At 48.7% G+C, this 27,951-nt stretch overlaps 3 protein-coding genes across 5 annotated transcripts; 2 read left to right on the top strand and 1 right to left on the bottom strand.

The window, feature by feature from the left end:
- Positions 1–2,841: 2,841 nt before the first annotated feature.
- Positions 2,842–9,770, bottom strand: PLAGL2 (PLAG1 like zinc finger 2). 3 transcript variants are annotated; one of them, XM_058036175.1, is made up of 4 exons: positions 9,709–9,770; positions 9,161–9,266; positions 7,377–7,765; positions 2,842–6,579 (listed from the first exon to the last, which is right to left on the bottom strand). In XM_058036175.1, exons 3-4 carry the CDS (start codon positions 7,637–7,639, stop codon positions 5,358–5,360), a joined length of 1,485 nt encoding a protein of 494 aa, XP_057892158.1. In that variant the 5' UTR covers positions 7,640–7,765; positions 9,161–9,266; positions 9,709–9,770; the 3' UTR covers positions 2,842–5,357. The 3 variants fall into 3 exon arrangements, with proteins under 3 accessions (XP_057892158.1, XP_057892156.1, XP_057892157.1); XM_058036173.1 differs by having other exon boundaries at positions 9,161–9,270; XM_058036174.1 differs by lacking the exon at positions 9,709–9,770 and having other exon boundaries at positions 9,161–9,387.
- A 69-nt stretch (positions 9,771–9,839) lies between these two features.
- On the top strand, positions 9,840–15,367 carry POFUT1 (protein O-fucosyltransferase 1). The gene is made up of 7 exons (XM_058036243.1): positions 9,840–9,999; positions 10,473–10,594; positions 10,691–10,873; positions 11,437–11,549; positions 12,184–12,376; positions 12,866–13,108; positions 13,540–15,367. Exons 1-7 carry the CDS (start codon positions 9,840–9,842, stop codon positions 13,726–13,728), a joined length of 1,203 nt encoding a protein of 400 aa, XP_057892226.1. The 3' UTR covers positions 13,729–15,367.
- A 606-nt stretch (positions 15,368–15,973) lies between these two features.
- KIF3B (kinesin family member 3B) lies at positions 15,974–27,926 on the top strand. The gene is made up of 9 exons (XM_058036387.1): positions 15,974–16,049; positions 19,265–20,703; positions 21,274–21,375; positions 22,033–22,155; positions 22,268–22,386; positions 22,615–22,728; positions 23,209–23,314; positions 23,599–23,777; positions 24,348–27,926. Exons 2-9 carry the CDS (start codon positions 19,321–19,323, stop codon positions 24,442–24,444), a joined length of 2,223 nt encoding a protein of 740 aa, XP_057892370.1. The 5' UTR covers positions 15,974–16,049; positions 19,265–19,320; the 3' UTR covers positions 24,445–27,926.
- The last annotated feature ends 25 nt before the right edge of the window (positions 27,927–27,951 follow it).

A 27,951-nucleotide genomic window follows, 5' to 3' on the forward strand; every position in this document is an offset into this window, starting at 1 on the left:
GGTTCTGAGGGCTGTGAGCCAAGCTTGTGTTCCCTTCTTGCAAGACAGTGACTACAGAGGGAGAAGGGCTGCAGGCAGGTCCCTGGCCTGTTCACCTGGACACTCAGCCAGCCTGGGCTGTCCCTGTCCTGCAGGCCCTGGAGCTGTCCCCAGTCCACTCAATGCATTCCATGCTAGAGCTGGTTATCCCCTTGCACAGTAGTTCAAAACAAAGACACAAAAGTGAGGAATGGTTGGTTTGTAACAAGACACTTCAATGTTGAGGATTCTTCCCCCTGCTGAAGAGCTGACCTATTTTTAATTCCAAATTCCCTGGTTATCTTTTGCAATGCTTTTAACTCCCTTGTCAGTGTGTTCTGATCCAGAGGAGCTCCCTCTGTGTCATGTATGCTCCATTTCCATGCTGGCATTTAGGCACTATAGGAAAGGACCACACAGACCTGGCTTCAACCCAAGCACAGAGTGAGGAAAGTGCTTCAGGCTCCTCCTGCAGCCCACCTGTGCACATGGAAATTAAATGGACCTTGAACAGGAAAGCCAAGCTCATCTCTGTGGGTGTGTGAGAAGCAGAGTGTGATCTGTTCTCTGGTCTCATTTCTGAGCTCCAGTTCTGGTTTTGCTCGACCTGTTTGCATGCCAGTGTGATCAGTGGTGTGTGGCCTGTGGGAAGATGTAGAGCTGGCTCCAGGCAGAGACTGCAGACTGAACCCCAGGAGAAAACTCCTTACCTGCAGCCACAAGAACAGCTGAAACGTGAAGGATTCCTAGGGGATCCCAGTTATTCACTAGAAGGAAGCAAGTCCATCCCTGGGAATGGCCAGAGGTGAGTCTGAGTGTGCATGGGTTGTGCAGCAGGGACAACAGAACCTGAGAGGTGGTGGGGAATAGGAATAGTGGTCCTGCAAATCTGGATCAGTTGTGATTGCATCTCCCTGGCAGCTTCCAGCTGCTTTCCAGGACAGGCTCAGCATGGCTGTGGCATGTTATGGTCAACAGGCATGCAAAGGGTGAGAGTGCCAGAGCTGGGGATTAGGGTGAAAACCTGGGCTTCAGCAGACCAGCAGGCTAAACCAAACCACCTTCTCCTACTGCACAGGAGTCAGCCAGGAGAGGATTCACAGCTTCAGGTGGCAGCTCCCATCTCTAGGAACTGGGGAAAATACCAGAAGTTATGGAAAAGACGCAAATTTTGGATGAGGATGGAAAGCTGAAGTGGTTCTGTTTGAGCTATTCATCCACTTTACTCTACAGTGGCAGAATAGCTCCAGGGCTTGGGCAGGCAATTAACTAAAAATAGGCACCTGAGGGAGAATTCAGTCAGCCTGACTAACTGGGATTAGAGGATAAGCAAGAAGGTAGGGTGATGGGAAGCACATCTTTGAAGATTTATTTGTGGAAATTTTAATTGCAGGCAGCAGAAAATGCCTCTGTGGGGTTGTTCTGTCCAGAGAGCAAAGGTGGTGCAATGGTAGAGAAAGGAAAAGGGGATTTTTTCAGTGAACTGCAGGAAATCTTCCCAGCAGCTGCTGTTCACCTGTCAGCAAGGAAGGAATTAAAGAACAAAGAGCTGAGCTCAACAAAAGTACTGAAATCATCAATCTACCAGAGGTGAAAAAAGGATTCCAGTTGAAGTGACACCATTTTTCAACACTGAGGCTAAAGAGCAGCAATGTTGTGAGACAGAGAACAGGGTCTGTCACAACATGGTGTGTGAGTATTCCATCATGTGAAATTCAGAGGAAGCAAATGCAAGATAACATGTTGTTCCTTCCTACAAATGGATTTTGAGTGAGGTGTAATCCCAGGGGGAAAAAAGATCTTCATCCCTTCACAGGGTTCTGGTGATCTGAGCCTGGAAGGATGGGCAGGAGTTAACCCTCTGCTGCCAGGGAATGGCTTGGCTCTTTGTTAGTTCTTATTTCCAGGGGGTCCTTGGCTTTCTGAGGATCCAGAGTCTGATTTCTAAGGGCTGGCATGTTCATGTCCTGTCCTTTTACTAACTGGAGCTCTGTGGGTTTATACCTTAGCTGACTGCAGTGTTCCTACTGCTTTGGATCCTCCCCAAGCCAGCCAGTTTAAAACACCCCTTTATTTAATTAAACCCTCCTGAACAATTATGTGCTGTACTCACTGTCCTTGGGCTCTGGTGCATTCTTTGTGGTACAGGTGTGCCAGGAACAGAGGGATCACAGTGGAAAGGTTTCCTGTGCTCTGCCTGCCTGACTCACAGCTATGTCCTGGACCTGCAGCCCCAAATTTATGGTCTAAAACAAAAACCAAACCCAAACTCTTTCTGGGATGATTTTTTTATATCACATAACCAGCACAGTGGCTGCCACAAAGCTCTGCACACACCACAGAACATATTGCAGGCTGTGCTGCAGCAATCCCCTCACAGCATGCCAGAGTTACCCTTGTCCCTCACCTCCAGCTGCAGCAGCAGGAGCTTGGCTAAGGTGAGTTCCACTGACTTGCCTAAGAGCTTGGTACATATGTCCTTGTGGACTGAGATTCCCAAGTGCTGTAAGCTTGGATGCTCCAGGTATTTTCTTAGAAACAGGTAAAAGTTGTTCACTGTAATTTGTTCTGTGAATTGCGTATTTGCTATTTCAAATGGAATTACTCTTGTTAGTTTTAGACTGACTGGTAAAATACCTTCAGGTTAGAAGCTGTTGTGGTAGAGGAACTTGGAATCCATTTTCCTGTGCAAACACCTGGAATCAGCTCCAGTGCTGTCTCTGACCACGCTGCCCTAGCTGGGTTTGATTTTCCTTGCATTGACAAAAGTTACTGCAGTTCTGCTTGTTAAAGTAGCTGTGGAAAGCAAATCACACATGCAAATCATAGCAAAATGAATTCCATTTATTCTTTGACAGACTACTGGTAGGAAAAAGATGCCTGGCTCTAAGTTTAGCTACCACTGCTAAAGGAATTCCAGTGATGACATCTGTTCAGAGTACAATGCAGGCAGGAAGCAAAAAAGCTGAATGTTCTGCAGTGGGAGAAGGTGTGTGATGGCATTGCATAAATCTGATAATCCTCACTGCCAGTGAGTGATCAGTTCTGACCATTTATTTCTCAAAAAATAATAATCCTCTCAACTGAAGACAGGGATAAGGCTTGCATATAATTGATAAGAGTGTGAAACTCTTTAATTTGCAAAGAGCAAAGCAATAGAAGACAGGCCTGAGGTATTCAATGCTGGTAAACAGACTGGCTGCAATGCCCTGCTTACCTTTGCTAGGTTAGAGAACAAGAAGGCACTCGTTGGACTTGGAAAGGCAACATTTTCCAGTGGAGAAAAGGAAAAAGTACTGCATTCAACTCGGGGAGATCATTGCCACAGGATATTGCTGAGGTAAATAAATCTTATATTACATTTTGATACAAAAGTCTCATTTGCAGCATTGCTGGCTAACCTAAAACAACCGATCTATGTTCTGGAGAATCAATGGATTGCTAAAGAGTCATTCTGGGAAGAATTACTAAGCTAAATTAAAAATAAAATTCTGGAGTAAAATGGAAGGGGGACACGCCTGTGACCAAAAGAGGCACAGCTGATGTCACACAGTGGGATCATGGCTCAGCAGGAAGGAATCTGCATCAACTGAGGTGGATGTGCTCTGGGGAGACGGGGAGGACAGCATCTGGCTTCACCCAAGGAGCTGAGATAACAGAGTAGAGGTAGATTTTGCATTTCCTAGATTTATGGAGAACAATATTGACAGATTTCCTGGTTTATATTGGCCTACAATGGTTCCTCTATGCTGAGGTATGAAGATCTGCCCATCCATGGTCACAAACATGCACCAGTGCAGAGAGACCTCCATATGTCCCCATCTGCAGTAGAAGTGCCCAGGAAAACAGGAGCAGGAGACAATACAGGTGCTAAGTGACACCAGCAGCTGGCTGCCTCTTCCCAGGATAACCCTCCTGCCCTGGTAGGTAGACAGCCCATGGAAGAGTTGAAGAGGTAGGGCAGGGAGCAAGGGAAGCAGGACTTTAACTTCAGGAGGCAAGGCTTGAGCAGGAGAGAACAAAAAAGGCCAGTGGAACCAAATCCTAAGTGAAAACTTGACTGCAGACCCCAAACCTCAGCATTTGTTAGAACTATTGGTGTTGGGAGAAACGCTTCAAATGCACTGACAGTGTGTACATGAAGCTGGGACCAATTTTTCCCTGATTCTTGCATGTTATCACCATTGAGGTTAAAATACACCTTTGAGACTCCTTCCTGGACAAGCCAAAAAGGGTGCTGACTTCACTGAGTGGTTAAAAAAAGCCCAAACCCCAGAAACTCATACTCTGTTCCTCATCCCAAGGGAAGGTGTGGAGCAGGGCCTGCAGCCTGTTCTCACCCATGCCTGGTGTGCCAGTGCTCGATGGCCCGAGCTCCTCACCCAGCTCTCTGACGTGCTTTGGTTTCCAGATCTGTTTGCCTGGGGGAGAGATTTCAAAGGGCTCTGTCCATACACCACACACCAAGCTGAGCTGTGAGAGCTGCTCCATCCCCTTCACTCGGGACAGCCAGCCAGAAAAGGCAGGAAGCTGCTGCCTACGGGGGCAGAGGCTGAAGTGGTCCAAAAGCAGTGGATTTCCCCATGGGGGAAGAACATGATAAGTGAAGAGAAATCAGTGCAACCTGACTTCGTTGTGTAAACAGTGTTCTAGCTACACCAGAGATGAACCCAGTGTATTCTGGTGCCTCCTATTTTTTTGCAATGGCAGAAACAGATTTGTGTTGTGTAAACAATGTTCACCATAACGAGTTTATCCTAACAGCTCCAAAGAGGCGGCGTTGAATTCACTATGTAAACGGGCTTGTTGCTTAACACTGATGTGGAGTAAGCTGTGTTGGGTGATGGGATGAGAGGTAGCAGGGAAGGACAGCTCTTCCCCATTGGCTTCATACAGAGTGGTATCATGACTTCTTCTCCATGTGGAGGTGTTGGCTGGTTTGCCAGAATTGCAGTGTGGTAACATGAAATGGAAGCTGGACTCTTCAAAAGTTTAGCCCAGGATGAAAGAGTCTCAGCTCCTTCTGAGGGACAGTCCCTTCCCAGAGAGGAATACAGCTCCAGCATTCTCAGGGAAGGTCAGTGCTAAGCGCGGCTCCTGATTCACAGATTAAAAATTAGATAAAATATATCCAGTCTATCAGCTGAAATCTTTCTGCTGTACAGGACTGGGACTTGCACAGGTTCCAGTCTACAAGTGCTCCCTCCGAGATCAGAAACCTCCTGTCTGACCCAGCTCTGCCAGAGCTTTCACACCCCCAAGGAAGGAAGAGTTGTGCGCTTTTAAGGCTCTCCACAAAAGGGTGACTGAAAGATCTGTTCTCCAGTGCTATTTCCAGCTTATTGGAACGCCTGGTGGAACCGTGGCAGCGTGGTTGTGCTCAAGCTGGAGGTGAAGACGGGGGGCAACGAGTGAAGGGGCCCAAAGTTCAGCGAGGCCCCGGCTCCGGGAGACTCTTGAGGTTGATGTTGCAAAGTGGTGAGCAGAGGCTGCGCCTCCCCCTGCGAGTAGCCCATGACCAATCCCCCCGACGAGACAGGTGGATTGCAAGGAGGAAGGTTTAGGGGAAGGAAGCCAAGAAGATGAGAAAAGTCCATGTTAGCAGCACAGAGAGCCTCTGAGAGGTTAGCAGGGCTCTTGGAAAGCAAAGCCTCATCCAGGGCAGGTGGCTGAGGCGAAGAGGACTGAGGATCACCAGATGAGAGAGACAGACTGCCAGGGAAGTCTGACAAAAAGCTGTCCACCTCTACTTTGGGTAGTTTCTCAGGCAAATATGAGGTAGATCCAAGCTGATACTTTGGAGGAGGTTGCGGTGGGGAGGAGATGGGAGAAGAAGACTCCAGAGGATAGCTCATTCCCATTGGAAGAGAATTAGGAACCAAAGAATGGGGCATCCCTGAGCTCGGCATGGTTTGGAGATGTGTGCTGTACATGCCCACGGGCAGCATGCCAGGGAAGCTCTTACCACCCATCATGTCTCTGGATGCCATACACAGGACAGGACTCAGCTCTTCCTTCACTGCCACAGAGGAGCTGCAGCTGAGCAGACCCAACATGTCCACCGGCTCCGTCTTAATCTTCAGCAGTTCCTGGGAGTGACTTTTCTTCATGTGCCTGGTCAGGTGGTCTTTCCTCCCAAACCTCTGAGCACAGTACTGGCACAGGAAGTCCTTGCGCCCGGTGTGCACCACCAGGTGCCTGCGCACGTCCTTGCGGGTGTAGAAGCGCCGGTCGCAGTGGTCGCACGGGTGCTTCTTCTCCTTGGCCCCGCCGGACGCGCGCCTGGAATGGGCTTTGAGGTGCTCCAGCAGGACCTGGGTGCTCTCGAAGGTCTGCAGGCACACCTTGCAGCTGAGGTCACCGCTGGCAGCTGCGTGCATGGCCAGGTGTCGCCTGAAGCCCAGTTTGGTGTTGTAGTTCTTGCCGCACTCGGGACAGTGCAGGGCCTCCTTGTTGGGGTCGTGGGTCTGCAGGTGGTTCCGGAGGTGATCCTTCCTGTGGAACATCTTCTCGCAGTACATGCACTGGTGGGGCTTCTGAGCAGAGTGCGTGGCCATATGCCTTAGGGGAGAGAAGAGGGAAAGGTCACACAAACATCCAGCCCCTGAGGGAACACAAGCTGGTTTTCCAAACTTTTCCTTGTGTCCTACACTTCATGCCACAAAAATCCCAGATGGCATTTTACCTCCATTAAACAAGGAGCACAGGAGCACAATGCTTCAGGCAAAACCTACAGTCTGTCCCAGCAGCTGTCTCTCCTCAGCTCCCACTCTTTGCTGCCAAAGAAAACCTCCCTAGTTTGTGACACTAGGTGAGAAAACATCACTTCATCAGGAGGGTCAGGCTGTGCCCAAGTCTGCTGACAGCCACTGTGGTCTGATTTCACCTTGGTACCTCACACTCTCCCCCACTGTGGTTCACTTGGTTTGAAGTTCTCAGCCATCGCTGTTTAACTATTTTGTCTTGTACTTCACTACATAAATGGAAACTCTAGTTGTCCATACTGGAGCAACAGCTGCCACAGAATTATCCCTGTGGTTAGAAGCAGGATTTATGAATGCAAATGCTATTCTTGCTTTTCAATTTGTTTTTTAATCTGTGAACTTCACTTTCTGTTTCTATTTCCTCCTCAGTGAAACATAAAGCAGCTTGAGCTCAGGATACAGCATTAGCTGAAGTTCTCTGGAAGGCACCTAAAGAGATGCCAAGTATGGTAATGTCTGGGACTCAACTGCTTTGCAAGGTAAAAGGGCATTTCCCCTCCTCCAGCTTCTCAGAAATTCAAGCAAAGACACCCGAGGGAGGGGGTTTCCCCTCTCTCCTGGCACTGCTGGGCAGAGGCACTTGCAGACACCTACCTGTAGAGCTTGTACTTGGAGGCAAAGGCCTTGCCACAGTGCAGCTGGGGGCAGTTGTAGGGCCTCTGCTCCGAGTGGGAAAGAGTGTGAGTTCTCAGCTTGTCCACGTGAGGGAAGGAGGGCTCTGATAGTTCACACTGGCATTTTCCCTGACTGTCGGTTTCTTCACCTCTTGGTCTGGGGACTAATTTCCAGCCTGTCTCTTCCTCCTCCTGCTTTGCATCTTGAATCCAGTTGGGAACACTGGGGAAAAATGCCGTCATGGCAGGGCTAGTAGAACATGGCCATGTCAAGCAGAACTCGAGCCTGTGGGCTGTGATGTTGTCCTGGTGCAGTTTTCTGTTGGAGCCCCCTGTGACCAAGCTGCTTTAACAGCAAAACTTCTTCATCTGAAATCACAGAAGACTGGTGTTACACACCTTCACCTGTGTACACAGTGAACATGTACATTCCCAGTCATGGGGACCTCCAATCAATAATATTCTTCTGTCTCTTCCCCTTTAACCTGTTATCTGAATAAAACTATGTTAAACTTTTTCTGAATTGCATTTTTTGCCACTATTAAGAGCCAGTGTGACATGTTGGATGTATATTCTCCTGAAATATCATAAAAGGTGTCTATTTGTAGCTCTAAATACTTCTATTTGTGCGTTTTGCAGATCACTTCTCATCCCATTTTCTTTTATTCTCATTTGCTCTTAGTCTCTGCCTACATGGAATTCCCTCTCAAAGATTCTCAGAGCTCTCTTGTATTTTCTTTTCCCATCCTTTCTGCTACCAACCTGGTGCAATGAGCAAAACAATCTCCAGAACAATCTGAACCCCCAGATGTGGCTGAATGAGGCTGAGGAAGAAAGCTCTCAATTATCATACATCACACCTTTTTCTGGAAGGCAACGGATGCTGCTCCTCTTCAGGGTGGGATTACTCATTGTATTTTCACTTTTCGATTGTGAGGCAGATTCTGCCTCTCTGGATCAGCAAGTTTTCTACTGCAATGAGCAATTTTTTACTCTTTTTTTTTTCTTTGACACTCTCATGCATTAATAATGGAAGCTCAAACTGTTTCCTGTTCAAGAAATTACACCTCCTGTAAGCTCTTCTGGCTTTCACATTGATGAGGTTCTATATGAATCTCTCTTATAGCAGCTGGAAATTCTTGAGTTGTGTGTTGGTTTTTACAGGGTTCTACTGCCAGCTCGACTGGTAAACGGTCAGCTGAAATAAAACCAACCTCTTTCACTCAATTTGGCTGCCTGAGAAACCCTACTTAAAATAGCATCAAACCCTCACTCCATGATTGCTTCAGAGGAGGAACTTCCTGCTGCACATCAACACGAGTGCGAGTTGTGGGCAGGATGTGCAACTGCGAGGGAACAAACCAACCCCCAAGAAAGGGCTCAGGGAACGTTATGAAGAGCTGAAATGACAATTACTGTGACTGCACTGTCACCCCAAATACCATGGATGGCTCCCTCAGGGAGGAAAACACAGGGAAACAGGATGACTCCCAAGAAAATATATCACTGTGAGCTTTGGGAATGCCTGTTAAGAGCAAAACTTGGTTTTGTGCAGGCTAAATCTACGTGGTCAGAGCAGAACAATAAAGGACCAGAACTGCTGAGGTGCCACTTTGGGACAAACCAGCGTGGTGTGACAGCTGCTCTGACCCCTCAGGGTGCAGGAGGCCTGTGGTTCAGAGCAAGCTGTCTTACTAGATGCTAAAAGCATAACTCTTTCACCTCTCTACGAAATATGTTCCAGAAAAGATGAGTGTTCTCTACCTCTTGCTCCAGAGCTGTGCAGGTGTCCCGAGAGTCTCCACCACTTTCACCGGGGAACTGCTCCTTTCCCTCCGAAAAAGCCTGGCCATCTGGGCCAGTTTCAAAGCTACCTGGAAAAAGACAAGAGTTTGAATTTTGATGTCTTTAACAGTAAGGTGCATAAACGATCATATGGAATTTTTGGGAATTCAGAGGTGCTGCTGCAACCGCCTTGCAAACGGCGGAGGTGCCGGGGGGTGGCCGCGAGGGGCAACTCGCTCCTCCCTCCGGCACCTCCGCCGTTCGCCTCGGGAGCCAACCGGGAGACCCCCACCCGCGGGGACAGCGCAGCCCCGGTGGAGCGGGATCGCACATCCCACCCCCGCCCCGCAGCGCTGAGGGGAGGGAGGCGGGCCCGGCCTACGCCCCCCCCTCCGCCCCGCATCCTCCTCCTCCTCCTCACACGCCCCCCTGTCCCCTGAGGGGACCCCGCCACCGAGGGGAGGGTACGGCCGTGCCACCGCCCCTCGCTGCGGTGCCGCCCCCCTCGCTCGCCCCCCCGCGCTCACCCCGTTCCCCCGGGCCCCGCCAAGCGCGGCTCCGCTCCCGGCCCCGGCGGCGCCATTGCGCGGGGCCTTGTGGGAGTGACGTCACGGCTCGGTGGCGGCCGCCAGAGCGCCGCGCCGCGGGGCATGCCGGGATGGTGGCGCCGGGCTCGCGCCGCCGACCAGCCGCCATGGCGGTGCCGCCGGCCCCGCTGTTCCTCGTCCTCCTCCTGCTCCTCGCGGGGACGGCGGCGGGAGACGGCGAGGCACTCGCCTGGGATGAGGCCGGGTACCTGCTCTACTGTCCCTGCATGGGTGAGGCTTTCCCGGTGCAGACCCCCTGTGCATCTCCCGGTTGCATCCCCCGGTGCGGTTCCTGCTGCAGACCGCGGTTCATCCCCCGGCGCAGTCCGCGGTCCTTGCCCCGCTGCATTCCCCCGTCCGTGCCCCGCTGTATCCCCGCTCCGTTCCCCACTGCATCCCCGGTGCGTTCCCCGCCGCATCCTCGCTCCGTGCCCCACTCCATTCCCCTCTGTATCCTCGGTCCGTGCCCCGCTCCATTCCCCGCTGTATCCCCCGCTCCATTCCCCGCTGTATCCTTGCTCCATTCCCCGCTGTATCCCCCGCTCCATGCCCCGCTGTATCCCCGCTCCATGCCCCGCTGTATCCCCGCTCCATGCCCCGCTGTATCCCCGCTCCGTGCCCTGGTGCATCCCCCGCTCTGTGCCCCGCTGCATCCCCGCTCCGTGCCCGGTCCGTCCCGCCCGGCTGAGCCCCGTTTCCCGCAGGCCGTTTCGGTAACCAAGCCGAGCACTTCCTGGGAGCCCTGGCCTTCGCCCGCGCCCTCAACCGGACCCTGGCCGTGCCGCCCTGGATCGAGTACCGGCACCACCGCCCGCCCTACACCAACGTGAGCCCCGGCGGGAGGGAGGGGCGGCGGGCAGGGCTGGGATGAGCTGCGGGCCCGGTGAGGGCAGCCCCGGCTCACGGCTCTGCTCCCCCGCAGCTGCACGTCCCCTACTCGGAGCTCTTCAAGCTGGAGCCGCTGCGGCGCTACCACCGCGTGGTGAGCCTGGAGCGGTTCATGGAGCAGCTGGCGCCCCGGCACTGGCCGCCCGGCAGCAGGGTGGCTTATTGCTTCGAGGCTGCTGCCCAGAGAAGCGCGGATAAAAGCACGTGTCCCATGAAGGTGAGCTCCTTCTCAGCCCTAAGGCCACGGCTTAATTCCAAAGTGTACGGCTGACTCATTCAGGTCGCCATTGATTCGCAAATTTAGGAGTTACCCGCCGCAAATCGGTCTGTGTGGCATTGCTTTCAGCACTTGTGGAATGGCGTGCTGTGCCATCATTAGTTTTCTTTGTCTGCAAGTGCTTGGGGATCAGGGATACAGTCTGTGCAAGTAGATTTTATCACCTCAGATTTAATTGAGAATGTAGCTCTCTGTTTCCCAGCTGATGTTAAAGCAACCTCTCTTAATTACAAGTTTGGGAGCTGTGGTGTGCTGGTTCTTTAAGACAACCTTTGCAACCTTCTCAGTAACTTCCCTGTATACTCTGGGTGGCAAAGATTGAAGCTAAATATATAAATGTATTTCGCTGTCTCCTTCCTGTGGAGCTGTTCCATCAAACAGGCTGTTGTATCCCAGCTGCTTCCATCCTGGAACAGGCTCCTGCTTTGCACCTCAGGATCTTTGCACATCCACCTTTCAGGCTTTGTGTGCGCACTAAATGAGCTCTTGTCTTTTCTTGGCAGGATGGAAATCCGTTTGGTCCCTTCTGGGATCAGTTCCAAGTGGATTTCGATAAGTCTGAGCTCTTCAAGGGAATTTCCTTCAGTCCTGCATACAAGGACCATTGGATCCAAAGGTAGCAAGAAGATGCAAGAGTGCTGGCAGGTCACTGTGGGCATTTAGAGTCACTCATGAAAGCAGCTGTGACTGTGTATTGTGACTTTACATTTTGGGGGAGAGATTGAAGTGGTTAATTAGTAATATAGTTAAAAATATTAATGCTTTTTCCATTAAATGTTTGCTAAGCACTTCTTGTGGGCATTATTTTAGGTATGAACTCTGTTAGGCTGATTGACTTCTGAGCCAGGAATATTTAATTTATCAAGTATTTATTAAATATGTAATTAATCATCAAAAGGAATTTGGTTCTCACTTGGGAATTATGAACTGTATTTGTGTTTTCAGAGACACGAATGACTTTAGGTGACAGAATTGATCTAGTTTGGGGTGAAAGTGTAATATCCCATTGCTTGGTAGCTCCTCACTGCACATTTGAGGCTTTTCTCTTATTGTCTATCAGATAAAAGGTCTGAGACAAAATACAGCCCCTGAGATTTTTTCAGTTCAAATGGCAAACCAGCTAAAATTATCTCAATTTGGAGCAATAAATGCTGCATATTTTGGGATGTTCCTTGTTTCTGCTCTAACCTTCACAGCATCTTTGTGCAGGATAGGTCACGTTGCAGCCCTCTGTGTTTGGTTTTCTGTAGGTTTCCAGCCTCTGAGCACCCTGTTCTTGCCTTACCTGGAGCTCCAGCCCAGTTCCCTGTGCTGGAGGAGCACCGGCCCCTGCAGAAGTACATGAAGTGGTCGGATGCAATGGTGGAGAAGGGGGAATCCTACATCCAGTCCCTGCTGCTCCGGCCCTACGTGGGAATCCACCTGAGAATTGGCTCCGACTGGGTACGGCACAATGGGGTGTGGGCAAAGCTGCTCAAAAAGGAGCTATGCTGGGACAGCACCTGATCCCTGCTGCCATCCAGGAGCTCCCTGTGTGTTAGCAGTGGTGCTGGCATTCTTTCAGACAGGCACAGGTGGGGGATGTGGTGGTGTTTTCTCCTTTAAATGTGGTATGAAAAAGTTTGTGTGAGGTGGGGTTCAGCTTCTCCTCCCAGGAACAGGACAAAGGGGAATGGCCTCAGGTTGCAGCAGGGGAGGTTCAGGTTGAATATTAGGGAAAAATTCTTCACTGAAAAAGTGATTGAGCACTGGCCCAGCCTGTCCAGGGCCGTGGTGGAATTGCCGTTCATGGAAGTGTCCAGAACACAAGTAGAGATGGTGCTTTCTGATAAGGTTCAGTGGGCGTGGGGTATCTGTTCAAAGTTTGGACCTGATGATCTCAGAGATCTTCAACTTTGATGATTCTGTGATTCTCTCTTCCTCTTCCAATAGAAAAATGCCTGCAACATGTTAAAGGATGGGACAGCTGGGCCACACTTCATGGCTTCACCGCAGTGCGTGGGCTACGACCGCAGTGCTGCCGTGCCTCTCACCATGGACATGTGCCTGCCAGACCTCCGAGAGATCAAACGGGCTCTCAAGCTCTGGGTGGCAAAGATTGAAGCTAAATCTGTTTATATTGCTACTGATTCTGAGCCCTACACAACAGAAATACAGCAGTTCTTCCAGGGAAAGGTGAGTGTTCCAGAAATATCTTCTAGCAGGAGTGCTTGGGTAAAAACCTTCCTTGGCTTCTGGCCCGAGGCTGTCATGGATAGCAGACAGGCAGTTGTGGAATAGGGTATTCACAGCCAAATATTGGCATCTCAAAGTGAATTTGGCTCATAGCAATAAAAATTATCCTGTAAAATCCTTTTTTTCCCCAGGAGATTGAAGAGCATTGTCTGGCATGGTAGTAAATATTTCCATGAAAAGGTTTAAATTAAATAAACCTAAGTGATTTTCAGAAATGCTCTGACATTGATCTAATCATAAATGAGTTATAGGGCAGAGAAAGTCAAAACTCACTCTCTTTCTGTTGTGTATTCAATTTCTAACATTATGCCAAGACATTGGATTGTGATAATAGCTGACTGGATTCATCTGCTCTCCTCGTTTCTCTGCAGCTCAAGGTTGTCAGCTTGCAGCCAGAAGTGCCTCAGATTGATCTGTACATCCTTGGCCAGTCCGACCACTTCATTGGGAACTGTGTCTCTTCCTTCACTGCCTTTGTGAAAAGAGAACGTGACATCCATGGGAAACCCTCCTCGTTTTTTGGCATGGACCACCCTCCGAGGCTGCGGGATGAGTTCTGACCACAGGAGGAGGAGGATGAGGAGCTCCCTGGTGCCAGGGCTCTGAGCTGGGCCCTTGGTGCTGCAGCATTCCCTGTGGGCAGTCATTGCTGGGCTGTGGGAGAGCTCCTGCCCTCCAATGCTCCTCACAGTCCCTTCCAGACTGTTCTGTCTGATCTCTCCTGTGTTTCCAGTGTGAGCTCAGATGGGAATTTAAATCATGTGGTTTATGGGAAACTATAAACTATGTATAGTTTTTTAAGATGTAGCTTTTATAGTTCTCGATTCTCACTAGTTGGGATTCACCAGCAATCATGATGAAGCAGCTGCTCAGATTTCCTCCTCTTTTCTTTGTCTGTTAATTCTTAACTCTCACCTGGAGATGTTTTGAAGCTCCATGTCCAAAACTGACCATAATTGGCTCTTTTTGAGTATAAAACTTCTGTCAGGCACATCAGGTTCCCTGGAAAGGGCATGCAGGATGAAGCTCAGGATTGAAAAAGCTCTGGGGTTTATCAAGGACTGCAGTTGTCTTACCAGACCTGTGTCACCACAGTGCCTCAGTGTCCCTTCTCCTGTCCATAGAGGTTCCATACCCTGTGCTGTGGGGCCCTGGATCTCTTTGGTGGTGCTGGAGGAGTGCAGTGGGACGTGGTGTGACATGGCAGCTGCCTGTTCAGCCTCTTTGCTGAGAGCAGCCTGGGCCAAGGTGTGCGCAGGACATGGGAGGAGATCTGTCACAGCCAGGCCAGAACTGGAGGTTCAGGGCTCGTAGCTTTGTAGCTGTTGGTGTCAGTCAGGTCTGTGGTAGAAGAGAAGCTTTGAGCCAAGTTTATTAAAATAGTTGTAGTGGAGTTGGGTATGTCATGGGTCTATGGTATTGTTTTGTTTTTGTACTTTATGAGATAACCCCTCTGAGAGCATTACCCTTGTTTGGGGCAGTTCCCAGTGGAGGTAAGTCTGGAAAATTATTCATTGATGGGGAAGCAACGGCCCAAACCCCTCTGTTTGGCCTGTGTGGTTTGATGCTGGTAACATTGATAATCCCAACATGGTGAGACTCAACTTGACCCATGCCTTTTGGCATTTCTGTGACTTCATTTTCTGGTCCAAAGACTGAGTACAGAACGGTTCATTTTTCAGAAATGCCTCTTGGGTGAGTCTGTGGTACCAGAGCTGCTGCCTCCAGTGCACTGCTGCAGTCCAGGCAAGGCTGTTATGAGCAGTTAACTCCAAATGTCTCTCTTTATGGTGGTCTTTTCCTTCTTGAAATGTTTCTGAGCTTTGAAGGAGTTTGAGGGCTCAGGGGAGTGAGAAAAAATGGGCAAAGTGAGAAGATTCCCCAGGTGTCAGGGTGGCAAAAACTCATCTCTTGTTTCCTCAGGGCTGGCTTTAAAAAATCATGGGATTTGGGGGGAAATTATCCATTTTAGGGCCTTTGGAAGCTGGGCTTTTGAAGATTGAACCTCCTTATGTCATACAGTTTACTGATCTTAGGTGATGCCCTTGGGGCTGCCTTGCCTTGCTGTGGAGCAGGGGAAGCCTGTCCCCACACTGTTGGGAAGACAAAGTGTTAAAACCAAATGTTGGGATGGGGCGTTTCTTTTCTGTTTTTTTAAATAAGGTATTTTTTGTACTAATAAAAACTTGATTTTGTATTCACTTGTAGTGCACCAACATTCCTTCCTCCATTGCAGGAATCTCTGGTACCCGAGCTGCAGCCTGCTGTGCTCTGATTAAGGAGCTTTAACTCTTAAATGCCTTCTTTACTATGGTCTTTTTCTCCTTGGAAATACTCCCGAGCTTTGGAGGGTTTAAAAAACCCCAGCCTGGCTGGGGCAGAGACCTGCCGGCAGAGGCACTCCCGGCATTTTCAGATTTGGTGAAGTGCGGGATGCCCACGGCGGGGCTGCTTTGTCCGGGCTGGGGCAATCCCGGGATTTCGGGATTGGCATTTTCAGGATTGGCATTTTCGGGGTTGATGAAGTGCGGGATGCCCACGGCAGGGCTCCTTGTCCCGGCTGGGGCAATCCCGGCATTTCGGGATTGGCGGCGGCGGGATGCCCACGGCAAGGTCCCTTTGTCCGGGTTGGAGTTAAATAGGCATTTTCGGGATTGGCGAAGTGCAGGATGCCCGCGGCGGGGCCGCTTTGCCCAGGCCGGGGCAATCCCGGCATTTTGGGGATCGGCGGCGGGGCCGCTTTGTCCGGGCCCATCCGGGCCGGGCCGGGGCGGGGCGGGCGCGCCGTTGCCAGGGAAGCGCGTCACGGGCGGGCGGAGCGGCCGCGCCGCTTCCGGGGCCGCGGGAGGAGCGCCCGGGCGGCTCCATGGTGACGGCGCAGGTGAGTCCGGCCCGGCCCCGCACCGCGCCCGCACCCCGCCCCGAGCATCCCCGACCCCTCCGGGCTGGCACACCGCGCGCCGCTGCCAGCCCGGTGTCCCCGGTGCTCCCGGTGCCAGCCGTGGGCACGGCCGGGGCAGCGGGCGCGGGAGGCGGCGGGACCCGCCCGCGGCCGGGATGCGGGGGCGATGCCGCGGGCGGGTGGCCCCGTTCGGATGGGTGTCCCCCGCTCCCGCTGCTTCTCCCCCGCGGTCCTTCCCCCGCTGTCCCCGGGTCCCCTACCTGCAGCGCCCGGTGCCGCAGCCGCGAGGGCGGTGGGTGATGCTCGGGTGAATCCGCGGCTCCCCGGGGGAGGGAACACCGGCGGGGTGCCGTGCTGAGGCGACAGCGGTGACAGGTGACCACAGATGACCCCAGACGCCGAGTGGAACCAGGGCTCGCAGGTGGCACCGCCGGGCCAGCTCCAGCACCGGGATGCCCTGCCCGGCCTGCGGAGCGTTTGGCAGGGAGAGGAGAGGAAAACAGCAGCGCCGAGGGTGGCTTGGCTTGGGAGGGAGGGAAGGACACAATTCAACCGTGACATTATGAAACCACAAATATTTGAAAGATTTGAATGGCGAGAAGCAATGGAATGTTTTGAGTGGTACCTCGGGATGTGCGGAGATGCAAGGGAAGGATTTGGGCAGTTCCAAGAAAATCTTTCAGAGATGTTTAAGGCAGGAGGCAGAGCGGCTTTGGGATGTCACCTGTCAGGGCAGGTGGCATGGGTGGGCACAGCTGTCCAAGACAGCACCTCCCAATCCTGCAAGTTTCTGAGGAAAAGTGGTTGCCCCAGCTTGAATTCAGGTTGTGGTGTTGCTCATTTTTTCAGGCATAAACTTTTATTTCAGTGTTGACTAAAATGAATAAAAATGCTTCCATTTCTGCCCATCTTCCCTTCTTGGTCACCAGGGCACATTTGCAAGTGCATCCATCTCAACCTTGACCTTGACTTGCAGGGACCTGGCCCAGGTCACTTTTGGCTGAACTAATTTAATGAAAAAATTCCCATCTTTGATGGAGAAGAGTGGGTGGCACGGCAGCATTCCCAGCTTTCTGGCCATTCATGTCCAGCCACTCTGGCAGTTCAAACATTGCCCAGGAGTTCCTGGGGAATACAAACACTGCCAGCTAATTGGTTTTATTTTCCAGTTACACACTTGGATAAATCTGAGAAGAACCATAATTTGTTATGCTTCCAGTAAACTTCACCACAGTAGCTAAAATAATTGGAGATGATTCAGGATGGGTTGTTATGAAAATAGCCCACATCAGGGGAAAAATCAGTTGTTTGTGACTATAAAAAGAGACTTGCAAGTGAAGTGGGGAAAGGTGTCAAAAGCTGATGGTGAGGAGGTACACCCAGAGGAGCAGCAAATGTGCAATATAATTTTTGGTCAAGGTGTAGCTCTAGCAAGACTAACTTAACTCTGATCATTTAATATTTGTCATAGTTGCTTACAAAAGCAGCACTTCTCATCAGAATAGTATTTTAGATATTCAATATATCAAATAAATCCATGCTCTCCTTGTCAGAACTTGTGCCTGGTTTGAGTATTTGCCAGTGTGAACATGCAGATACGTGACACAGGGGTTGTCATGTGACCTTGTCAGAAAATTGTCTCTTGTGAACTTGAATTACTGGAATGTCTCTCGGAGCTGTGGAAGGGGAAGCGTGTGTTAATGTATACAAGTCCTCAGGATGAACAGAGGGAGAGTTGTTCTTTGTGATTCTGCCAAGATTTGTCCTCGTTTCACTTATTCTTGCTGTGTTTGTGCTCCAGAATTCGTGTTTGCTGTGGGTCAGACAGGAAGGTCACCTTTATCTGGAGCTGTCAGTTAGAAGGGAAATGGTTTTATTCAGTAGCTACCTAAAATTCCTGTAAAAGTTTGAACTCACTGTGCAGGGTGAATTGTGAATGAGTGTCCAGTTCAGTGCTTTTATGGGAAGAGTGAGAAGCAAAGAGTTTCCCCTCACAGACCCAAGGAAGTTCCCGAGGCCATACTGGGGTTTCTGTGCAATTCTGAACCATGTTTATCTGTTACTTCTCTTTTACTTTTTGCCAGTCTGACTGTCTGTATATTGGGCTGCAATTGTGCTTCCTTTTCCATCCAGTAGCTCTGGCCCTGCAGTTCTCTGCCACCTTGTTGGAGAAGCTCTCCTGAGACATGCAATTATCAAGTGAAAAACAATTAGACAAAAATCCCTGTTTCCTGCTGATCTGGCTGGGAAGAGAGCAATGAACACATCTCAAGGAGGCCACACCTGAGCCTGTGCCAGCACTGCCTGGGCCTCCCTGTGTGTATTAGGTTTACACTTAGTTCTAGTTGGCAGAGGGACCTCAGGGCTCTTCTTGGAAGATATTTTGGAAATAAAAAGGGTTATTAGAAATTGCATGGCATTCCCCAAGTTGTGCCATTGAGATCTGCCGTGTGAGGCTTGAGCAGTGACTGCCTTAGCACTTTAGGAACACAGGTTCTTGCTCCATTTTCAGTGGCAGCTTGCTGATGTCTGGAGGATGCACCAGTGTGTCCTCTCTCTCTTCTCAGACTCATGAATGAGTTGGATCTGTGATCTGGGTTTATACAACTTGAGTTTAGGTTGATGATGAGTCCTGTAGACCTGATGCAATTGAAACACCAGAGCAGGAGTGATGGCAGTAGGTCAGTGTAGCTGAGCAGGGCTGGCTTTTGTGGGGAGTCCTGATAAAAGTCTATTGCCAAAAGAAAAGATTATAGCAGCCTTTTGCTCCAGAGAGAGCAAGGCTGTGCTAGATTTTCAAAATGGGATATTTGAAACAAAAAGCCTGACTGTAAAGAAAATGATTGGCAAAGTATTATTTTCATAAATAGTTTAAAAAGGTTTATTATAATTTTTAAGGGTCAAGAAAAGGATCTTTACCAGGTCTGAAGGTGTGATCTGTGATGATGAGTTTTTGAAGCAGAGCTTGTAAAAATGATACCATTTGATACACAGCTTTGGTAAAGTAATTCTGTCTCAGTTCAGGCCTTTACAGAGTTTTTGTGTTGCACATTATTTTAGTGCTTCAAAATCCCTTGCAACTTAATGAAATCAAAATGCTGCTCAAATTGATGAGGCGAGTCTTTGGCTTTGTGAAAAGCTGTCCCTTGCAGAAAAAGATGTCTTCAGACATCCCTGCTTTGTTTTTGTTGCAGGTGTGTAGCAGGGCACCATCCATCAGCAGCACCACAGCAGGCCCAGCCCCGCCGTCATGTCCAAGGCAAAGAACTCCGAGTCCGTGCGGGTGGTCGTGCGCTGCCGGCCCATGAACAGCAAGGAGCAAACGGCTTCCTATGAGAAGGTTGTCAATGTGGATGTCAAGTTAGGGCAGGTCTCAGTGAAGAACCCACGGGGATCATCTCATGAACTGCCTAAAACGTTCACCTTCGATGCTGTGTATGACTGGAATTCCAAACAGGTCGAGCTCTACGATGAGACCTTCAGGCCTCTGGTGGACTCTGTTCTGCAGGGGTTTAATGGGACAATCTTTGCCTATGGGCAGACTGGGACAGGGAAAACGTACACGATGGAAGGGGTGCGTGGTGATCCCGAGAAGAGAGGGGTCATCCCCAATTCATTCGAGCACATCTTCACCCACATCTCTAGATCTCAAAATCAGCAATACTTAGTTAGAGCGTCTTATTTGGAAATATACCAAGAAGAAATCAGAGACTTGTTATCAAAGGATCAGTCCAAGCGGCTGGAGTTGAAGGAGAGACCAGACACGGGGGTTTTTGTTAAGGATTTGACCACCATTGTCACGAAAAGCGTCAAAGAGATAGAGCACATCATGAATTTGGGAAACCAGAACCGCTCAGTCGGTGCCACCAACATGAACGAGCACAGCTCTCGGTCTCACGCCATCTTCCAGATCACGATCGAGTGCAGCGAGCTGGGGCTGGATGGAGAGAACCACATCCGTGTGGGGAAGCTCAACCTGGTGGACCTGGCAGGCAGCGAGAGGCAGGCAAAGACTGGAGCACAGGGGGAAAGGCTGAAGGAAGCCACTAAAATCAACCTGTCCCTCTCAGCTTTGGGCAACGTTATCTCTGCCCTGGTGGATGGCAAAAGCACGCACATTCCCTACCGGGACTCCAAGCTGACCAGGCTGCTTCAGGACTCTTTAGGTGGCAATGCCAAAACTGTGATGGTGGCCAATATAGGCCCTGCCTCTTACAATGTAGAGGAGACCCTGACCACGCTGAGATATGCCAACCGTGCCAAAAACATCAAGAACAAACCGCAGGTGAACGAGGATCCAAAGGAGGCTCTGCTGCGGGAATTCCAGGAAGAGATTGCTCGACTCAAGGCACAGCTGGAAAAACGGTCCATTGGCAAGAGAAAGAGGAGGGAAAGGAGGAGGGAGGGTGGGGAAGAGGAGGAGGACACTGAAGAGGGTGAGGATGAAGGAGATGACAAAGATGACTATTGGAGGGAGCAACAAGAAAAGCTGGAGATTGAGAAGAAAGCTATAGTTGAGGATCACAGCTTGGTAGCAGAAGAAAAGATGAGGCTGCTGAAGGAGAAGGAGAAGAAAATGGAGGACCTGAAGCGAGAGAAAGAAGCAACAGAGATGCTGAGTGCTAAAATCAAGGTAGAATTCTTCCTGGTCATACCCTTTGAAAGCAATTTCCTTAGGCTGTGGAGAAAATAAAGGGTTTCCCAATTTGGAAAGATATTTCACAGAAAGTTTCCAGGATAGTGATTTATGTTTGGGTTGGAAGATTTTAAAAGAAACCATTTCTAGCCAGAAGTTGAAATTTCCACCATTAATCATATATTTCAATATTCATGAGCTGTTTCATTGTTCTTCTGTACTGATCTTAAGCAATTGGCACACTAAAAAACAATGCATCTTTTCACAAGCTGTGGCACTAAAAATGTTTCCTTCTGTCACAGATCATTAGAAATTATTTACAAGGGAGCACACATTTTGGTTCTCCAGCTTTGCCACATATTTCCGTGGTGCCTTATTCTAAACAAGTTACTCTTGCATTAATCCCACAGTTTAATAGGAATTTTAAGAAACAGTGATTCCTGTAGCAGCAGCCTTGAAAGAGAAGGTTAAATAAGGGAGCTGCCCTGAAGAAGTTGTACCCATAGGAGAGAAAATTATCCTCTGTAGTCACTGAGAGAAACTTCTGACCCTGGTTTTTCTTTTCAGACAATGGAAAGCAAGCTGCTGGTGGGAGGGAAAAATATTGTGGATCACACAAATGAACAGCAGAAAATCCTGGAACAGAAACGACAGGAAATTGCAGAACAGGTACAAGGAAGGGGATTTGTTATTTTGTATAAAAAACCATGCTGCTGAACTTTTGTAAAACATTGTGTCAGGGAAATTACCAGAAAGTTTTCCCAGGGTTAACCCTAGAATTGGTTTAATGGCAATCATTTATTGAAAAGAAGGGGGAAGGGCTTGTGTAATATTTCTCATTATTTGAAATAAGTAAAGAAGGTTTATATAAGTTTTCTTCTAGTTCTTCATGATAAAGATTTACCTCCTATTTTGATTGGAACTGTTTGTAAGTGAAGAAATATTTGCAAGACTTTTAAGAGTACTAGTTTAGTCTTTAGCTCAAGGGAGGAGTCTTCACTCTGTGCTAAAAGTTTATTTTCTGTAAATGCAAATTTTGTTGGTGATTCTTAAATACAATAAGCAGTACAAACTGATAAAAAGGAAAGAAAAAATAATCTAAAAGTGACATTTGATTCCTTTAGTTGAAGCTTGAACCTTGTTCACACTACCTGATTTTAATAGCAAAATAAGGACAAATAAGATGTTTCTGGTATTTCTGTGGCAAGAGATATGAAGAACTGGAGGGTAGGGAAGGAAACCCATCCTGAGCCTTGGTTTCATGTGTGTCACCTGGAGGTGACAAGGTAATTGAGGTCTTTAATGCCATATTTTCACATTCTTCAGAAACGTCGGGAGCGAGAAATCCAGCAACAGATGGAGAGTCAGGATGAGGAGACACTCGAGCTGAAGGAGACCTACAGTTCTCTTCAGCAAGAGGTGGACATAAAGACCAAAAAACTCAAAAAGGTAAAAAGAAAATGATTCCCTGTCTACCAGGCTGGGAATAAAATCAACTTGTGTGTGAGAGTGAGAGGAGCTTTGGCAAGTGATGGATTTTGGCTCTTGTTGTGTGCTCCAGTTATTTTCCAAGCTGCAAGCTGTGAAGGCAGAGATCCATGATCTCCAAGAAGAGCACATCAAGGGGCGCCAGGAAATGGAACAGACCCAGAATGAACTCACCAGGGAACTAAAGCTAAAGTAAGCCCCATCACTTAAATAAGCTATTAAATGTAACAGAGAGGGTTTCTTGGGGCAGAGAGTGGAGGGACTGCCTTGCACATACTTGTGGAATAAGATTTAACCATGAGAAAATGAAACCATTCCTCCTTTTCCAGGGTTTTATTACATCAGTGGGAGAGGAGCAGGGAGGAAAGTCATTGCTAATTATGTTTCTTGTATATTTCTCATTTCTGTGGTTGCATGTAGGCACCTGATTATTGAAAACTTTATTCCCTTGGAAGAAAAGAATAAGATCATGAACAGAGCATTCCTTGATGAAGAGGAAGACAACTGGAAACTACATCCCATAACCCGTCTGGAGTGAGTGTATTTCTGCTCTTGGGATGGAATTACAGGTCACAGGAAACCCTCTAGCTGTCAAGAACAAAAGAGGGATTGAACTGGGGATTTAAACTGACCCTCTAGAGTTCACAGCTTCTTGATGTGTAATAAAATAAAATAAAACAAATCAATTTATTCCTCTTGATAGGTGCTATAAAATACAAATATATAATTAGGGGAATTCTTGAGAGATTATGATTTTTCTAATAGGCAAACCCAATAATTATATGTAAAATACATGTAATAGTGCATTCACCCTTGAAGTAGCAGTGCATTCCTATCATATTTCTTTCCTGCTCCTACAAATGCAGCCTGGGTGGTTTCTGCTGTGTTGAAACAGATTTCTGCATGGAATTTGCAGATGTTGTAGCTCATAAACTACAGGAGGAGTTGTAGCTCATAAACTCCAGGGGAGCTTTTGGTTTTAGGGTATAACAGCCTGAGTCTGTTTTTCTCTAGTAACCAGCAGATGATGAAAAGACCAGTATCTGCTGTGGGGTACAAGAGGCCCCTGAGCCAGCACGCCAGGACGTCCATGCTGAATCACACAGCTGCTCGGTACAGGGTAAGCCCAGATGTGGTTGAACCTTTGCCTCTTCACCCTGTGATCAGGGGAATGTGAATTCCAGAGGGGATTGGGTGTTCTTTGAGATGTAAATTTGTAATGCCCGGCACACATTTATAAAGTACCTCAGATTAAGTTTCTGAGGGCAAAGTAACAGTTTGTGTGAAAACATGGAGACTGATTCTGCTTTTCTCCTCTCAGCTACTTCAGATTAAGTTTCTGGAGGGCAAAGTAACAGTTTGTATGAAAACATGGAGATTTTGATTCTGCTTTTCCCCTCTCAGGCAGAGAACATCGTGTTACTGGAACTGGATGCGCCCAGCCGGACAACGAGGAACTATGAAGGTCCAGCCATTGCTCCCAAGGTTCAGGCAGCTCTGGAAGCAGCTCTGCAGGATGAAGATGAGATTCAAGTGGATGCCTCGACCTTTGAGAGCTCTTCAAATAAAAAATCAAAACCCAGGTAAGTTGGGCTTTCCCTGAGCAGACTGGCCCACAGGAAAGGTGCAAGTCAGTCAGCATTTCTCACCAGTGAAGTGAAGCTGAGCTTCATAGTAAAGCAGAGAGCAAAAGGAACATAGAATCATTAAGATTGGAAAAGACCTTTAAAGATTTGAGTCCAACCTCCAGCTGAATCCCCACCGTGCTACTAAAGCTTGAAGTGCCACATCTACTCATTTTTTGAGCACTGCAGGGGATGGAGATTCCAGCCCTGCCCTGAGCTGCCTGTGCCAGGGCTAAAGCACTCCTGCAGTGAAGAGATTTTTCCTCATATCCAGCCTCAACCTCCCTTTGTAGAACTTGAGGCTGTTTCACCTTGGCCTGTCACTTGCTGCTTGGGAGAACAGGCCAACCCCCACCTTGCCACAACCTTCTTTCAGAGTGTAGGACGCAGGGCAGAAGAAAAAGCTGAAACTGATTATTAGAGAATAACTCCAGTTTAAAAAAGTCAGCTTTTTGCAGATTAATTTTGGAAAGGCAGGTGACATTGTTAGAAGTTTTCTTGTTTATATTTTCATTTTTGCTTCTTCAGACCGAAAACTGGAAGGAAATCAGTGGGATCTGCGTCAGGATCAGGCACCCCCACTTCTCAGCTCTACCCACAGTCACGAGGGCTGGTTCCAAAATAAAGCCAGCAACTCCTCTCCAGGGAGGGAACAGCCTTTACCTTCTGGGAGCAGAGACAAGGACAAACCTGCAGAGAGAGCTCCTGGCCAGCCTCCAGCCCCTTTCCCTGGAGATGGCCTTGTTGCTGTTTAACTGACTCGGGCCAGTCCAGGGGCACTGAGCCATGGGAAGATCCGTGCTTGCAATTCAGCATTTGGCCTCTGTGGGAAATGGATTTTAGTTAGGAAATCAAAAATGCATGAGGTACGTTACAGTGTGTTAGGAGCAATGGGAAGCATGGGGATCACCTCACAGCATCACCGTCCTCCTCCTGCACCAGCCCTTCTGCTGCACGGTGCTTTTTGGCTCTTGGGCACTGAGAAGACAGAGGTGAAAGTCATCTCCACAGAACCACCACTCTGCAGCTCCACAGTGAGAGCCACAAGAGGCTACAAAGCAGAGGATCTGTTCAAACTCGACAAGGTGCATGGTTCTTCCTGCTTGAGAGGCTGGCGTCACCACCTGGGTTCAGGCAGGATGGCAGTGGCCAGCACGTCCTCACCACCACACAGCTGTGCCTCCCCACAGGGCTCTAGGACAGAAAAGGGTCTCAAAAACACCTCTGTGGTCTCTAGAAAGGAAGCAGTAGAATCTGAAGTCCTTTCTTTGTTTACAGGCATAAGTGAGAGCTCCTCTAAGCTGACCCACAGACCTCACCCCTACCAACAGGAAGCACCTTGTCAAGGAGCACCTCTGCATGCCATGTCAGCTCCACAGCTTTCCTCCTCTCTCTTGCCTCCATCTTTACCCCTGGCATTTAAAACCAGTGTCCATATGACATCTTTAATGGCATATGGCCATTTTCTCATGCCTCCCACTGCTGATGGAAAACGTAGCACCAGCTCAGAGCTCTCCCTGCCCGGCTCAGACTCTCAGCTGGGCAGAGCACTGGAACTTGGAGCTGCCTTTGAGTGCACTCCTGGGAGTTTGGTCCCTTCCCTGGGTGTCTAAGGAGGTTTAGCATTCAGTGCCTCTTGTGCCTCACCTGTTCCATGTTAAGCAGCTTTCTCTCTGCACCTCCCAGCCCACTCAGAGCCTGCTGGGAGTGAACCTGACCTGAGGCTGGTGATGGAAGCTGGTGTTAATTCCAGGGGTTTTACTTTGAAAACAAGGGAGGGAGAACTCCTGCTTTTGACAGTCTCATTGCAAAGCTGCCCTATGACTAAAGCAGGCTCGTGTAGCAGGGTAGAGGGAGGTGGAACTCCACGCTAAGGACAGAGTAAGGTGTCCCTGTCTAGTGTCCCACAGCTCATTTGTAAGTTTTAGTTCACTGTATATTGAGACTTGGGATGTTACTTTTTCTGGTTGCTCTTGGCTGTCATCCTGTGCACATTTTTACCTGTTTTCCCTCACTGATGACTCCCTCCAGACTGACACGTGTGAGTGTGTGAGGACTTGCCTGGCTGCAGACATGCTCTGATGTGTGGACTCTGCCTTGTGCTCCTTAAGTGTCCACGGAGTGACTTCATCCAGGTTGGAGAGCTCCTTTCTACTGAGCAGGAGGAACTGAGTGCTCAGCACAGCTCACCTGTGCATCCTGCAGGCACGGTGCCCAGGTGAGCCAGGTGGGCCCCCTGAACACCAGCTTGGCTGCTGCATTCCATGGACTGCTTTCCTGGGCCACAAGGTTAATATCTGTATACACATGTATGCACACATACATATATATAATAGTTTTGGTGGAGGAAGGAGGGATTTGCTTATAACTGAGAGAACAGGCACATGACCAATTTCTTTCAACCTGAACATGGAAACCCAGCATAATCTTCATTTTCACTAGGCACTGTTTATATCCAGAGAGCCTTTTAACTGGCTTTTGTTGCATAGTATAACATCACCTTCTCTTCCCTCTCTTCCTTCTTTCTCTCCAGCACATAATCTTCTGTACCAGGACATTTTAAAAGATGATTGTATGGTTTAAGTGCTCAGAGAATTGAAATTAAATGTGGGGGGGAGGTTTAAAACCCTGAAACAGCAGCACAATATATAACCACGTGTATGTACATACCTATGTACACATGTTTTATGTGAATAATGCATACACAGACACATCTGTGTCTGCACATGTGCACATTTTTTTCTCAGTTGCTACTATCCCATAGGGAATTCTATTGTATATTAAACTCATATGCTGGAAACTGCCTTCGTGGCAGGGCTGGTACCATGGAGCTCTGCAGTGCAAACCTGTTTTCATGTTGATGAGCCAGTGTCAGAAAGGCTCTGCTTTTAACTCTGTAGAAATTCATTAGCAAGGTGAAAGAAACTCAATAGAGTGAAAAAGAATAAATCTGCATATTTAGTCATTGTATGTAAATTGGGGCTTGGTGGAGATTTGGTCAGTGTATTCATGGGCAATCTTGGCCTGTTACAGAAGCCTTTGGATTCTCATTCCAAAGGACTTAACCCTCACCAGATGCTCAGTGGCACTGATGTTAAGATACATTGTCTTAAGCTGTACAAAACAAACTGAGCTCTGGGTTGAAGCTTTTAAGAAACATTCCTGCCGAGTTTGCCCTTCTTTGGTGTTATCTGAACCATCTGGGCTTCCTGCTGGTTTACCAAAGGCAGGAAATCCAGCTGGACTCCTGGAGGAGGCCCTGGGACAGCCTTGCACCATCACCTTTTCTTCATAGGAATGTTTAACACTCAACATAATTGTCTTTGCTCTGATCTGTATAATGGGATCTTTTTTTAAAAAAGTGGCATGGAGCAGGAGTTGGCCGTGGGAGCAAGTGCCACCAGACACTGAAGCATAGGAATTAAAGCACTTTCTGAAATCCTTAACTTAGGTCTAGCGCCTTTTTAAAAATATTTGCATGCTGCTTGAATCTTCTAAAACACATACCTCTGCCAGGCACCTGGTGCCTTATACAGATCAGAGCAGGCAGTGCTCAGTCAGTCTGGGCTGTGTAAGTCTGTCCTGGCTGAACCTGCAGTGCTGGAGCTTCAGTGAATCACCTGTGTACCTGGACATGTCCTCTCCCCTGTCTGTGCTGGGCTGTGCACCAGTCTTGAAACAGTTCAGTGGAATTCCTGGGGGTCTGTTCCTGCTGTGTTCAAACACAGACTGGAAAAGAGAACCTGCAAAAGCCATAATTAGCTACAGAGATGGAAGTGAAATGAGAACACTGGTGCTGCCTGCTGCATGTGCAGTGGGGGGTTGACTCTCTGGGATCCAGGTGCTTGCTGCCTTCTCCAGCCCCTTTCTTTTTGAAGAGGTGACCCAGGATCCTTCTATGGGCACAGCTGTCAATGGCAACTCTCAGCTCCTTGGAGATACACCCACCTCCACCTTCTCTTAGGTGATCTGTAGAAAAAGAACCTGTCCATAGTTCTGTCCATAGTTTTACAGCTTATATTTATTTGTATCATCTCTTTTGTCTAGGAATGTAAAGTGATCCTAAAATACAATGTGTAATAAAGTCAATAAGATTTATTGCATCTATCAAAACACGTGTTTTTCATTGTTA

The sequence above is a fragment of the Melospiza georgiana genome, chromosome 17 (genome assembly GCF_028018845.1).
Source record: "Melospiza georgiana isolate bMelGeo1 chromosome 17, bMelGeo1.pri, whole genome shotgun sequence".
Taxonomy (NCBI): Eukaryota; Metazoa; Chordata; class Aves; order Passeriformes; family Passerellidae; genus Melospiza; species Melospiza georgiana.